We start from the raw sequence: 14,571 nt of genomic DNA, 5'->3' as shown, positions 1-14,571 counted from the left end.
TGGGCAGAATTCCATACTTTACTGACTTTCTCTTTCTCAGCCTAGTGTCTTGGAGAAATGTTTAAGTCCTGACTCAGACTCCTTGCAGTCACATGGTTGGTAAAGTCAGATTGTCAGTTTGGCTGTGAGAGAAGATGAGCAGTGAGTTAACCATCAAAAATGAGTTGTGCGCTAGCATTTAAGGTGCTACATCACATTGGTTTTGATTGGCTTAGGTTGTTATTGGGTATAATCCTGTTACCCACCTACCCACCCTGCAGGTCCCTCATTGGAGGATCTTTCTTTGGGTGACCTCTGGCCCATTGTCTTGGGCATTAAGGGAGAGCAGACTGTTTGGAGCCAGCTTTATTATTATAGTGTACGGCTTTATGATGCCATGGTCTGTATTGCAGACCTGGAAGATCTTCCTTATCAATTAGGGGCCCTTATCCACATTCCTGTGCTTTTACACAGAGGCCCAAGCTGCATGGTCAAGGCAACAGAAAGCTTTCTAATATTCTTTAAAGACTTAAGTTCAGTGAGGCTGAAGAGAGAGCAGAGAGCTGTCCTCAGCAACGCTAGACAAATCTCTCTCCCCTTCCTCTATGAGAGACATTAATACTCACCCAAATACTTTAGTTTACACTTAAAAACTTTACACTGGTTTACTTTACTAAAGTTAATTTGTCCCAGTACCAATGCTGACCTGATAATATGGGAATTGAACACACCTGATGACATTTTTCTAACATGGCTAAACATTTAGTCAGAAACATAAGCTAAAATTCTCTACTTTTGCCTCATGTTAATCTTTTCATCTGAAATACAAATTTCATTAGCACAGAGCAAAAATGACAACTTTCAGTTCATTGTGCCAATACTTACACTTCCGACTGTAGTTCTAAAACACAGAGTCCATAGACAAGAAGATATTAACAGAAATGGCTGACTGATACTTCAGAGCTGTATATACCGTAAAAGCCAGGTGCCCCGAGTCCTGCCTCACACCTGGCCTTGTGTGTCAGGTGCTGGCCCCCCTGCTGGACATGGTGTACCGCAGCGACGAGAAGGAGAAGGCCGTACCGCTCATCTCCCGGCTCATGTACTTCGTGTTTCCCTACCTGAAAAACCACAGGTATGGTAACTGCCCAGCACCTCACCTGCGTAAGACAGCCTGGCCGGTGGCTGTGAACCTCACGGCCTCCGGTCACCAGCAGCTGGGGGGCAGGGGGACGGAAGGGGAGACCCGAGTGTCAGTTTGTCTGTCCGCTGTCCCCGTGTCCCCAGGCGACTTAAAAACAGTTGACAAAGAGATGGTTAAGCCCTGAAATGTATCCGGTTGCTGTTCTATGAATTGATTCAAAAGAGTATTTTTTGTAACGTGGTATCTAAAATTGCGCAGTTTTTTTAAACGAGGCTTAAAATTCTACATTTTTGATAATATATTCTAATATTTTGTATGTTTTCCCCAAGTTTTCTAGTAGATGTAAAGGTCTCAAAACTAACACCTCATATCTAGCCTCTTCTAGCTCCATGATTATCATTTTGTAAAGTTTGTTTTTGCTACCTTGCCTTGTGCCCGTTGCCTGCTGGGATAGGCTCCAGCTTCCCCATGAACCTGAATTGGAAAGAGTGGATAGGAATTGGATGGAATGAACTGCATCTTGGTTCGGATCCTGTTAAGTGGTTCCTTTTTAATGTGTCCTTCCTGCAGTGCCTACAACATCCCCAGCTTCCGAGCAGGCTCCCAGCTCCTGAGCAGCCTGAGCGGATATGCCTATACCAAGAGGGCCTGGAAGAAGGAGGCCTTTGATCTCTTCATGGACCCTCTCTTCTTTCAAATGGACACCTCCTGTGTTTCCCAGTAAGGACCCTAGGGGGTGCCCCTTTGCTTTTTCATTTTTTCTTCAGCCCTGTGTGAGTAGAAAACCCTGTACTAAGGCTCACATTTACTCGTTTACTAGCTGCAAAGTGTTTTTAGTAGAGCAACATGATAAATGCTCAACCGTGTTCTATCCACGCCATACTCCATCAAGGCTTATGCAGAGAAGGTGCAAAAAATGCTTCAAAATGTATATTTGATTATTCAATTTAACAAATACCTGGAGGGAAGTCTTTCACCTGAAAGAAACTGCAGAAATTGAGAAACTGCATTTTTGTGACACAGTTGTGTCACAGAGCTTCTTGGCAACACCTCAGGGCTGTGATCACATTCCTGGATCGAAACTATAACCAGGCTCCCTGGCTTTCTCTCCCCAGCTGTAGACATGTTTCACTAGCAGGCTGTCCCACCCATCTGTACTCAGTGCACAGGGAATGTCAAACATCACATTGGATGTGTAAAACAATCTCTCAGGACCATGCTTTGTGGATTCATTGAATGATGCATTGACCTCTGACTCCATTGGACAACTCCTGTACTTCTATTTTTCTGGCATCAGATGAGCACCAATTTGCAATGGTGGTCTGGACTGCGAACTAGATTTTCATGGGTTTTAATCCCATGTGACACACTGCTACTGTATTCTTAAGCGAGGTACTTCAGCTGAAGTGTTCCAGTAAAATACCCAGCTGATAAATAGCTGTGATAATAATCCCCACCTATGAACTGACATCATCACTCTTTTCTCCTCCCCACTAATAACCGATTCATGTTGAGTATACTGGTGCACTATGGCTGCTGTTGCATCACCCCGGTGGGGCTGCAAATTGGTGTTGGAGGGGAGTCCCCATTACCTGTAAAGTGCTTTATGAGTTTAAGGAATTGTTATTTCTTATAATTATTACAGTCTGTTTCCTTTAGATTCAGTGGCAACTTCAAACACAAGGTTGATGTCTGTCTGGAGCCAGGCTGAAAATCCCACAAAGAATTCTGGCTTGAGCGCAAATTTGACCACTTCTCTTCACACTTCAGTATCAGTTTTTTAGTGCATCACTTTGTCTTGAAGTTACTTTATACACTAAATCATCCAGATTATTGTCTGTTTTGTGTCTTATTCAGCTGGAAGTCCATCGTGGATCATCTTCTGACTCACGAGAAAACTATGTTCAAAGACCTGATGAGTAAGTCATGGAAACAGCCTGCAGCAATTCCTGAGCGGAGTGATTATCTCCCATCCTTTGCCATAAAACATTCTCTTCAAATGTTTCTGCACATAAAACAAGCAGAAGGGCTAACAAAGTGTTCTATGACATCAATAACAAGTACATCACTTACATTTGCTGTTCACATTGTATCTAATATCCAGTGTCCATAGGCATACACCAGAGGTGTCCACAAGACCGGAAGACAGATTCTTCAGTAGCTGAGCCCAGTGCTCTTTAAATATCACTGAAACCCTGGTGCCAGTTTTCCAGAATCTCTGGGTGACCCATCAAATGTTAACATGATCTTTGGTTTTGTTAGTGACAGATGCTGAGTCAGAGTGGAAATCATCTTATTGAAGATAGTAATTGTTCCTGTTTACCAAATAAAATATAAAAATAGTTTGCTGGATATCGTGGTTAAAAAAATTCTGCTTTTCACCAACTATAATGCTGTCAGTCATTGTTTCTTAGTAAACTCCATATAAAAACGTAAGATTTTTTGGATCATCTGGCACGTTTGGTAATTGAATTGATCCCAGGTTCTTGAAATAAACCAGGATGTTGGCTTCAACAGCATGGATGGGTCGCTTGTTCCATAACGTTACAACAATTTTGGTGAATTTTGCTGTAGTCTATCTTACTCTTAGAATGTATTTCATAGCGATCATTTAGGTTTTGAGTAAAATATTAAGCTTAAAAGAATGTGTATGCATCATTTTGTAATTTCACTAAAAAGGGACACCACTGGAAGGCTCTGAATACTTTTGCAGGGCTTGTCCGTGTGAATGTGCAGGTTATATATGCCTGTATAGAGCCAGGGGTTGCAGCTGTTGGCTGAGCTTGACTCAGCCAGGGTGTCCTCACAGGCGGATAAACTGGTGCCTCTAGAACCTGCAGGACCCCTGTGAGCTCACTGTGGGTTCATGAGAGATTCACTGGTGCTGACCTCTCTGGTGAGGCACTGTGAAGCCAAGTGACAGGGAGATGCGTTGGAGGAGTCTGTGTACAGGCCCTAATCCTTCCCATGCAGCACAGGGGTAGTGCCAAACTGCGGTTCCAAATAATTGTCTGATCCTTTTAGATAGAAAAGTATGTTCTTGCATCCTCCTCTGTTTTCTTTCACAGGCATGCAGAGCAGCTCTCTCAAGCTGTTTGCCAGCTACGAGCAGAAGGCCATGCTGCTGAAACGCCAGGCCTTCGCCATTTTTAGCGGCGAGCTGGATCAGTACCACCTCTACCTGCCTCTCATCCAAGGTACGTACACAGCTAAAGCTGCCGCCTTTTTGGTTTTTGACTGAGGTTTTTTCCTTGAACTGATTGTGCGGTGTCACGCTCCCTGTGGAGAGAAGAAAAGGTGTGGTGTGTGGCGTGTGGCGTGTACACCTGTAATCCAGGGGCAGGGAGAAGAGCAGGTGTGAGGATTATACCTGGAAGAAAGGGTGTGGGGTGTAATCCTGGAATCCGTTGTCTGGGAGACGAGCACGTGTGAGGAGTGAACCTGGGAGCTCTGTAGGTTTCATGCCCTTTGACTGCTGTTCTTCACAGAGCGGCTCACGGAGAACCTGCGGGTGGGACAGACTCCCTTCGTTGCTGCTCAGATGTTTTTCACCTTCCGAGTTCTCCTCCTGCGGATCTCGCCCCAGCACTTGACCTCCCTGTGGCCCATCATGGTGACGGAGCTGGTACGCACTTCCCAAAGTCCACTTCTTCCTTCCCACTGGCATTCCTGCACCACTGTGACCTCTTGTTCCAGATACGATACCTTTAAGGACTTGAATGTATAAAGTTTTAGCCTGTATTACAGGGGCTTCGAGTGTCAGGAACCTGCCCGTTTTAGAGGCTTCTTTCAATTAGTACATTTTTAAGATCTGGAAAGTGCATATTGGAATTCTTATCTGCCTAATTGGTTTAATTAAGTCATTAATTCATGTAGCCTCACCTCCATCACACTGGGATCTCTGTTCAGAAATTAACGGTCTCTCTGCTCGTTTAGAGTAGATGTTTCAGATAAACAGTAGTTTAAGAACACTTAAATTCTTTGTCCTGAATTCCAAGATTGCTTGATTATTCTAAAGCATGTACTCATGATGTGAGATACCTGATTTCCTGTTCTAGCAATGGAGAGGTTGTGGGCTTTTGCTCACAGGCTTTGTGCAGGTACGCTGGTACTGTCTGGCTGCAGGCTGTGGTTCATTCTCTCAGCCTGAGAATTGATTCTCAGCCTGTTCTCAAAGAAACTAGCTACCAAATGGGCTGTCTGGGTCGACTGGCCTCCTCGCATTTGTAACTGTTCTTATATTCTCAATCAACCAGCCGTGCCCTGAGACAACATCCCAAGCAGGTCAGATGATCTTTAGCTTGTTCAAAGAAATGGGTCTTGACTTGTCCGGTAAGGAAAATCAGCTTGTGTGCTGCCCTGTGTTTTAGAGCAGAGATAAAAATGGGGAACCAGCACGATGGCCATTACTGGGTCTAGGGAAAAGCTGATAAAGGTACAAGCACAGACTCAGTGGGCTCTGCTGTTCACTCGGATAAGGTCACATTCAGGCAGTCCTGGGAGGTTCCATTCTCTTAGCTGGTTGTGACAGCAGAGGTCACTTCAGATGGAGCTGAAGAGGAAACAAGCAGGAGAGAGAGTGGCCCCAGCACAAGCTCTGAGTTGGCACCCTGATTTTGTTGGAAGAGAAACGACACTGTTGGGGGCCACTAGTGCCGAGCTGGCTGACCAATCACTTACTTGTGATATACTGTAACAACTTTTCCTGTGTTCTGATCAATAATTTGATTATTAATCCTTATAGCTCACTTGCATTTGCAAAGGTGGGAGATAGGTGTATTGTTGACCTGCTGTCTGAGACAGAAAGCAAGTTTGTGTTGTGAAATAAAGGATTGCCACTAATTCCGATGACGGCTAGTTTCCTTTTTACTAGGAGGAGCATGTTTTTTGTCATGTTTTTTTTTTATTATGGAAAGATGTTACTACAAGACATAAATGTTCTGCAAATGTATAAAAATTCTGCAACTTAAAAGACTGATAGAATACTTTCAGATAACCCAGGTTCATCAGGATTAATTTCTATTTGACTCTAGACAATCTAGTTCTGTAGATCTGTGGTCTCAAGGACTATGGCCGTTCCTGCCAGGCTGGCTGTGTATTTTTTTTACCTTCTGTTCACATTGTGGTAAAGCTGATTCATATTCTCTAGCAACTAACATTTGCTGTTGTGCTAAACCTTCGCTGTTACTTCATGACACTGTGAATGTGGCAAATCTGCAACAGAGAAAAAAGGTGTCAGGTTTATGTTTTCGATGGCTTGCAGTTTTGGAATGTTAATACCAACATGGTTATACAGGCTTGGCATCTGTGGATGTTCTTATCCACATTTTTTTGACCAAAATCAGTCAATCCATTATTCAATTCAATTAATCTTTTTGCAATAAAGGTATGTTTTCTGAATCCTAGATCCAGGCTTTTGTCCAGCTTGAGGATCGTTTAGCTGAGGAAGAAGAAATTTCAAAGTAAGACATTTTGTTTTCTTCTTTTACATGCACAACACGCTTACAAAATCAATCCAATCAGTCTATAACTACTTCAATGCCGAGTTTAAGGTTAATAAACGTAGCTTTTACACTCCTGGTGGTTGCCTGCTTTCTCCTCTCTGCTCAGGCACGTCAGCAAGGCGAACGGCACGCAGGCAGGGGATGGCAACGGCCCCCTGCTCTCCTTCTCTCGCGGCGAGCTGGACTTGTATCTGTCGGCCTGTAAGTTCCTGGACACTGCCCTCTCCTTCCCCCCCGACAGGATGCCTCTCTTCCAGATGTAAGTGGTGACATTTTTTTATCTTTCTTTCTGAACTCCTTATTAAAACAAGAACATTCCGGAATGCTAGCTTGGCCTTAATGGGTGTGAGTTTTCCCATTGTCATATGCTCAGTCCTCAGAATCTGCGGTGTGCTTGTTGGAATTAGGAGTATTAACAAAGGACTTGGGATCTGGGAGACAGCCTTATGACTGCCCCTTCAGGACATGTGAACTGAGGGCATTTTCCTTGATCCCATTAAAATACTTTCTGCCTGACCCCCGTTCTTGTTAACGCTGCCCCACCATCTTTGTTATTTACTTTTTATTGACTGTTCTTTTCAGTCTTTTTCTACTTTGTCTTCTGTGCAATCTTGGTGTAAGTCTCTAGGCCAGGTCACTGGTGTAAATGAGCACATTCCCTCAATTGAGTTCAATTACATAACACAGCAGGAGGGTTGATGGATATGAATATGAATATTGAGTATAAGAATCGCGTGAGCGCCAAGGGGCACAGGAATTAATGTAAAAAGGAATAAAATCGGACTATGTGTTGTGCGAGGATTGGGATTAAAGGGCAAAAAAGAATCTTGTATTCAGGACATTTTTTTTATATTGCAAAATAGTTATACAACCCGAACTATAAGGTTTAAACCAGTCTCAAAATCAGCCTTCAGTCTTTATCAGTGATGAGGAAATGGGTATTTTATGTTGGGCTAGGGGGTCCAACATGGGTCAGTGTTGAGCACCTCTGCTTCCGAGTGGATGGTCATTCAGGTCCAGAAATCACCGCTTTAACATGACAGACATCATGAGAATCAAAGGGGCTCAGGGCAATGGTGAGGTGATTGATTTCATGCTGAAAGACCCATGAGTATCTTGTCTAGTGGTTGTAAACCTTTTTCTATTCCATGTTCATGCATGCCATGAATGAATATTGAACCTTTCTAGGGGTTTCCTTCAGAGAGGACCTCAGATTTATCACCACCACTTTCTGAGTGCAACTGATTTTTGGATTTATATTCATTTCTGACAACTCCTGACAGAACTGTCTTGCTGCTCTGCTCTGCGTGTTGTTGAGGAGGTTCGAATGCACAGGTGCTTGGTGGATAAGTGTTTTAAAATGTCAGGTTTTCCCCTGCTTGTTCTAGGGTTTCGGGCATGATAGCTGGCAGCAGCAGCTGCAGCAGCAAGGTCCACATGATTTTAAAAGATCTCAGAGCGCACCCCCAAGCAAAGAGAGGACAGGTCAGGGGCAAGGAGTGTTGGTGTGACAAGGAAAGCTCACTCCGCTCGGTATTGGGATTCGAACCTGAACGTTTGAGGGCTCCGAGCACACACAATGCCACTCCCCAGACAGCAGAAAAGACTGGTCCTCTGCTATGGCAAAGTGCCATGTGGTCTGGATTTCAGAGGGAGAGGACCGTGACTTCCCCGCTGTAACTGGCTCAGTGCTCGCGCCCTGTTCCACTGTGCTCATTTCATCGCAGGTACCGGTGGGCCTTCGTGCCAGAGGTGGACGTCGATGAGTACGCTGGCCCAGGGAGCAGCTATGTGGAGATGGACCCGGAGTGCAAGCCCCATGTTGTCCGGATCATGGAGCATCTCTTCAAGAGATATGGGGTATAATACTCTTCAGAATAGCCCTCCTTAATGTTTTGTGCGACATGCGGGTGTTTTACTACAGGGTGTATTTTTAGAAAGCTGAATGTGTAAGGCTTTCAAGTTCTAGGCCTTCAGGGACAGTCCTCAGTGCTGCCTTTGTGTGTGTGGTATCCTTACAGGGATGAGGTCTTGTTTGTTTAAAAGCAGTGGAGATTAGAAGGAAACTTGATACAAGTCATCAGGTCTTACAAGTATCTTCCAACACCGGCCTCCTGGTTACTCCATGTCTAAGTGCGATAATTCCTGGTGATTGTCCCTTGAGCTGTGGTGCTCCCAGCCTGTGAGTTTCTCGTGAGTGTAGATCACCTGCTGTGGTCACTTCAGGTCGGCAAAGTAACATGAGCGACACGAGGAGCACACAGGTCTACAGTCAAGCATGCATTTCATGCCAGGACTTGGAAGACCTTTTATAACAAATACTGCTGCTCCCGGAACCAAAGAAAATTAAAAAAGAACTTGCCCAATGTGTCCTATAGTGTCACAGATTCTGTCTGTGGTGCCATAATGCTTAGCTTTTTTTGTTTGCACATCTGTTCTGGTGAGCCTTGTCTGGTGCTCATGAAGAGCAGTGTAGGTTATAGTGAACTGGCTGGTTTACAGTAATTATCAGACTACAGGTGGCAGCAGTGTGTAGTGTCGTAATGGTTTGAATTTATTGAAACAATTCAAAACAGAAACAATTAAGTCAAGAAGTACCTTTTGGCTTCCAGGAATCAATCAGAGCTAAGGGCAATTTACATATCTGGATTAAAAGAGCACAATATACTATTTTATTACTGCAATGATAAAGTGTGCCAAACACAATAGAGTATGGATATACATATGAATCAAGCTGCCATGATACAAATAGCTGATCAGTCTTTTTAGTATAGAAAACTATACTAATAACATGACGTTAAAATACAGTAATATTGGATTATTGAATTGAACTCATGAACAATTTCTAAACGCCAGAAAGCCAAGTAATTAATCTTTATCAGACACTCATGTGTTTGGATTAATAGCTTAAGTATTATAATGTAAACATTGAATGTATGCTCATCTGAATTTTAACTGGCCAGGTCCAGTCCTTATGAGACTTAGTATTATTTCAGTGATTGGCACAAAATTACTACTGGGAGCTTGTCACAAAACCACCCTTGTTGCAGAGGAATTTTTGGTCCAAATTCTGGTTAGTTGTGGCCTGGCAGTTCCTTTCTGCTAAGTTGGTTTTAGTTCCAGTTTGGACAGCAGTAGTCACAGTCACATGATTCTTTAGCTGCGGAGTTACCAGAGTCTTGGGGAGCATCACTGCTGTTTAGAGGTTTGAGCTATTTAATGAGGGCTGCTGATTGATGTAGTGCCCTCTTCCCCCACCACATGACATCTTCCTCATTGGTGGGTCACAGGCCTTATCAGTGGATTGGTGTCAGGTGACCTCTAGCCGGGTCTGACTCCAGTTGTTACTCCCTCCTGGAGCTGCAGACTGAAAGGCGGTGTTTTAGGCACTTTGTTACTGGAGGCGTCAAGCTGGACCCAATTTACGATGTCCTGTTTTGTGTCAGAGAGCCGGGAGTCCCACTTATCAGAGTCCTATTTCAGGAGCATTCCTATAAAGGTCAGTTAAGCAGGATCTAATTTCAGATTCAGCGCAACATAGAATAAATAATAATTAATCTTTCTGATGCATGCTCATAGCCTCATTGTTAAAAAAATCCCGGTATATTTTTCTTGTTAGTTTCAGAGCTCCCTGACAAGGCTATTTTATGTAGTAAAGTATATCTGTATATTTGATATTGGTTTGTGATTAAGGATTATTTGTATAAAATCAAAAAAAGAATGACAACGGCAAGGCTACCGTAGTTCATGTTAATACTAAATGTAATTTTCCTTCTTCTAAGGCATCAACAAACAGAATTGACCTTCGTGTAAAATCTGAGATGTGAGACGGCTAAATGCCTTAACTGTGTAAACCCACCATTTGACATTTTACTGCAGTGTCAGTACTTTCTTTCTGGAATATGAACCAGGAAACCCTTTGCCCTTAGGAGTTCGGTGTTTGAGAACAAGCTTAATGAAGACACCTGAGGAATTACCTTCCAGAATCTGTTACTCTTCACGTCAATAATTTTGGGACGCTGCATTCTGCTTTGTTGCAACTTATTTTTCATTCTTGCCTTCCTGCCTGCAACTGTTTTGTTGTGCGTTCTTCAAAGTGCGCTATTTTCTCTTCTACTAATTTCTCAGTCTCCCAAAAGGCAATAAAAATGATCTTACTGGGGAAATCTTTCTCTCTTCTCCCCTCCCTTTTGCCAGGATCTCAATGGCGTGAGCGAAGCATCCCGCGCCGAACTTTTGGAATTCCCCTTGCTGACCATGAGGTCCATTTCCAGCATCACCCAGCTCACGCCATTCCTCAGGATCTTGAGCTTCAGCTTCAAAGGTCCAGGCTCGGCCTCGAAGCCCGTGCCCATCGTGGAGTACCCTGCTGCCCACAGCGAGGCCACCCTGAAAAAACTGGAGCAAAATATTGAATGTGAATTCCTGGAGACCATGGACAATTAAACCGGAAACATCGTACGATACTGACTCTGTGTTCCCACACTCTGCGTTGGAACCACGATCCCTGCTTGTTGAATGTCCTCATATCTGACGCAAGGTCACCATGCCTGATTGGGGTCAGTTTCAACCAGTTCTAGTTCTGTGAATGAAATAAAATGAAATGAGTATTGATTTGAATTTGAACTGAAAAATTGATGTTGACCCCAAACTGGCCCCCGAATTTACTAGAGTTGTTTCTTGATATTTCTAGATAAATTCAGAGATTGCCACACAGGGGAAAAAAAGGACTTTTAACATGTTTTAATGGAGGTTATCTTTTCTGTTGACTCTTACCATTACTGTTTTTCAAAATGCCTTGGCAAAGACATGACAGGAGATATAAACTGTCTCCTTAACTCAGCTCTGTTCCTTCATCTTGTATCTGTTTTTCTCCACAGCAGGTAAATTTGTTTCCATATCAGTGCCTGTTCATTCCTGGGCTTATGCTGTATGTAAACTGCAACATGGAATATAACGTACATTTCACAGAGTGTTGATTACGACCTTTAAAAATTCAGCTTGCTTTAAGTTTGAACTAAATCAAACCCTGCTGCTACACTCCACACCTGTGACTCCTGAGTGCTGCAGGGTTAAAGGAGTGCTGGGCTTTACTCCTCTGAAGTAGATAAGGGCCTATACTGTGCTCTGTCTCTGCTGAACTCACTCTTATTTATTGCATCTGTTACGAGTCTGTATTTTACACTCAATATGTGCTGTTGAGAAATTCCAGAGTTTGAAATTCCTACATTACAATTGAGTTGAAAACTTGTAACCACAAACTTCAACTTGAACAGTATCTTCAAGGACAGATAGATGCACTATGCAACTCTATGAATGAGCACATTCTGTGCACATTGCATGAGGGCCAAAATGTAGTCTCACCTAGTTGTACTAGACTAAGAAGTGTTTAGTACTGTGTTTCTGTTCTTCTCATAATGGCCCCCTTTATATCCTGCACATTGCCTTAAATTCACTTAATTTTCACCTTATTTGCTTCTGGAGGTTAAGGAGGTTAGTACAGAGAGACTGGACATGCTGATGTCAGTTTTCTAGGAGATAATAGGGAGATGTATCCATAGGTAATATTTAGGGGTTTAGTGCAGCTGGTTTTTACAAGGTTAGACAGAGCTCTGTGTTCATAACTGGATAGATAAAATTCTCATTTTAAAGGATCTTACTCCCAAATTTAAACAGTTTTGCAAATGTTAGTGAAGTGAATTGTGTTGCTGCCCGTTATTTTATTTAAGCCCCTGGCCAACTTGGTCATGTGGTTTCTGGGACAGTCAGTGTTTTCTTACATGAGTATTTTTCCTCTAACCTCTTCTAACACTTTCCTGCATTTTTCACCACTGATCCTACCCTCACTTTTCTCCAAAGGGTTTGAGAACGAAGCAACAATGTTCACTTTAATGAATGCTGTAAGATTTCCTGTTTCTCGGCTCTTGATACGTGAAATATCTTTTGAATGTTTTGATTGCCCAGCACTTTCAGTTTGTTTCATGATTGACATAAGTTTGGTGTTTTAGTTCAAATGCATTTTTGATTATTTTTAAGTTCATTCACTATCCACAATAAGTATGCTTGTAGTGTATACCATAAGTGTAAAACTTCTTTAGTTTGATCTGTATTAATCCATGAATACTAATGTGAAAGCTTTTGCAACAGAACTCAACAAAGAGTTCAGTGGTGGGTAGTAAATAATGCTTTTTGAATAGTTTTAAAAGGATTTTCCAGTATTCAGCGGAAGCTTAAAGCATTGCTGACCTCTACTTTAGGATATAATGTGCAAAGCACATAATCGCTAACACACCAGTTATTTCTTTAAAGGGAACGATTTTAGCTCTTTTTCTGTTTTCTTGGGAATGTCTGCATTTAATTATTTCCTTACATGAATGTTACTCTGTGCATCTTAAAAACTCTGATATTTAAATAATTGTGACCTGTAAATAAACATACCTGTGAACAGCAAATTTAATAAAAACTTAATGTCTTAAACATTGTCTGTGTTGCACACGACTAACACTTGAACCTCCAGGAAATGAATACTGAATGTAAAATTACAAAAAAAAAGATCTGATTAGATTAAATATGATATATTGATAAAAAATAAAGGGGCATGTTAAGAGTTAGTTAAATATGTGTACATCTTTGGCTGTCTAGACACCCGTTTTATTACAACAAGTTTTTTATAAAAGTTAAACACCTCCCGTAACACTAAAGCTTCTTTACTGGTGGGTAACCATCTTGTTGGGGGAGATGATAGTGCTGAAAAGAAGATGTGTTACAGAAACATCAAACTAATCTTGACCAACTTAAATGTGGTGCAACTGACCCATGAACCACAGAACGCACCTCATGGTCACCTTAACACCTGTGTGTTTGAGTGGCCTGTCATTGTGTCATGTGGACGGAACCCTTCCATATGGCCCTGTCGTCTCCCTTCAGAGAGGCCTGCACAGTCCACTATTCAGCTTTTCTTCCCTCTGAGATTGTCAGCAGCAACATATTATTCCTCTCCCACTCTTTGGATTAACTCTTCCGTCTTCAGACCGCTCGGGAAGTCCGGAAAGGGAGAATTCCCTTTCAACAGCTCTCTCAATTACATCCATCCATCCATTTTCACTTCCACTTTTCCTGGTGAGTGTGGCTGTGAAGCCGGAGCCTACCCGGCAAACAACGCGCACAAGGCAGGGTACCCGCTGGACAGGGCACCAGTCCATCACAGGGCAAGTGCAAGCCAATCATACATGGGGACAATTTGGAGGCCACGGGGAGACATTTGGCCCGGACACCGGGATAACTCTGTACTCTTCTCGAGAAATGCCCAGGGATCTTTAATGACCACTGAGAGTCAGGACCTCGGTTTAACGTCTCACACGAAAGATGGCGCCCACTACAGTATAGTATAGTGTCTCTGCCACTATACTGGGGCATTAGGACCCACACCGACCACAGGATGGGCACTTCCCGCTGGTCCCACTAACACCACTTCCAGCAGCAGCCATAGCTTCCTAGGAGGTCTCCCATCCAGGTATTGACCAGGCTCAACCCTGTTTAGCGTCAGTGGGTAGCCAGTTGAGAGCTACAGGGCGATATAGCTGCTGTCTCTATCAATTATAATAATCATAAAATTGTCTATTTTACAAGGAGATCGTGGTGAGCTTAAACCCTTTACGTCCACTTTACCAATTACTGATCACCTTCCATAATGCAGACCTGGAGCCTTATAAATTGAATACCGCAACATTCCGCCCAGTGCCCTGCAAATCACTCTGTACTCTAATCATAATCCTTCTACCACAAAGACGACACATCTGCCTGTGGATGTCAAAGCACAGGAGCCCATTGGACTTTACCTGTACTGTCTAGAGTCTAGACTGTTTTATCACATTCAAGAATTAAAGTACCGAGTGTGCTGGTACCTGTAAATCTTCTTATAGTCACGTGATTACCCGAAAAAAC

The 14,571-nt window shown here is 42.9% G+C and overlaps 1 protein-coding gene across 1 annotated transcript in view; it reads left to right on the top strand.

Annotated features, from left to right (window-relative positions):
- The window catches only part of dop1b (DOP1 leucine zipper like protein B), a 57,986-nt gene extending 44,882 nt beyond the window's left edge, over positions 1 to 13,104 (top strand). The window contains exons 30-38 of the mRNA XM_088913750.1: positions 1,005 to 1,114; positions 1,694 to 1,843; positions 2,981 to 3,042; positions 4,192 to 4,320; positions 4,612 to 4,748; positions 6,530 to 6,585; positions 6,734 to 6,886; positions 8,355 to 8,487; positions 10,825 to 13,104. Coding sequence (XP_088769876.1) covers positions 1,005 to 1,114; positions 1,694 to 1,843; positions 2,981 to 3,042; positions 4,192 to 4,320; positions 4,612 to 4,748; positions 6,530 to 6,585; positions 6,734 to 6,886; positions 8,355 to 8,487; positions 10,825 to 11,073 — 1,179 coding nt within the window. The 3' untranslated portion in view covers positions 11,074 to 13,104. The remainder of the gene's footprint in view (positions 1 to 1,004; positions 1,115 to 1,693; positions 1,844 to 2,980; positions 3,043 to 4,191; positions 4,321 to 4,611; positions 4,749 to 6,529; positions 6,586 to 6,733; positions 6,887 to 8,354; positions 8,488 to 10,824) is intronic.
- Positions 13,105 to 14,571: the final 1,467 nt, after the last annotated feature.

The sequence above is a fragment of the Atractosteus spatula genome, chromosome 4 (genome assembly GCF_055471065.1).
Source record: "Atractosteus spatula isolate fAtrSpa1 chromosome 4, fAtrSpa1.hap1, whole genome shotgun sequence".
NCBI lineage: Eukaryota > Metazoa > Chordata > Actinopteri > Semionotiformes > Lepisosteidae > Atractosteus > Atractosteus spatula.
The sequence above is the reverse complement of the archived record's forward strand: the minus strand, read 5'-3'. Positions and strand labels throughout refer to the sequence as shown.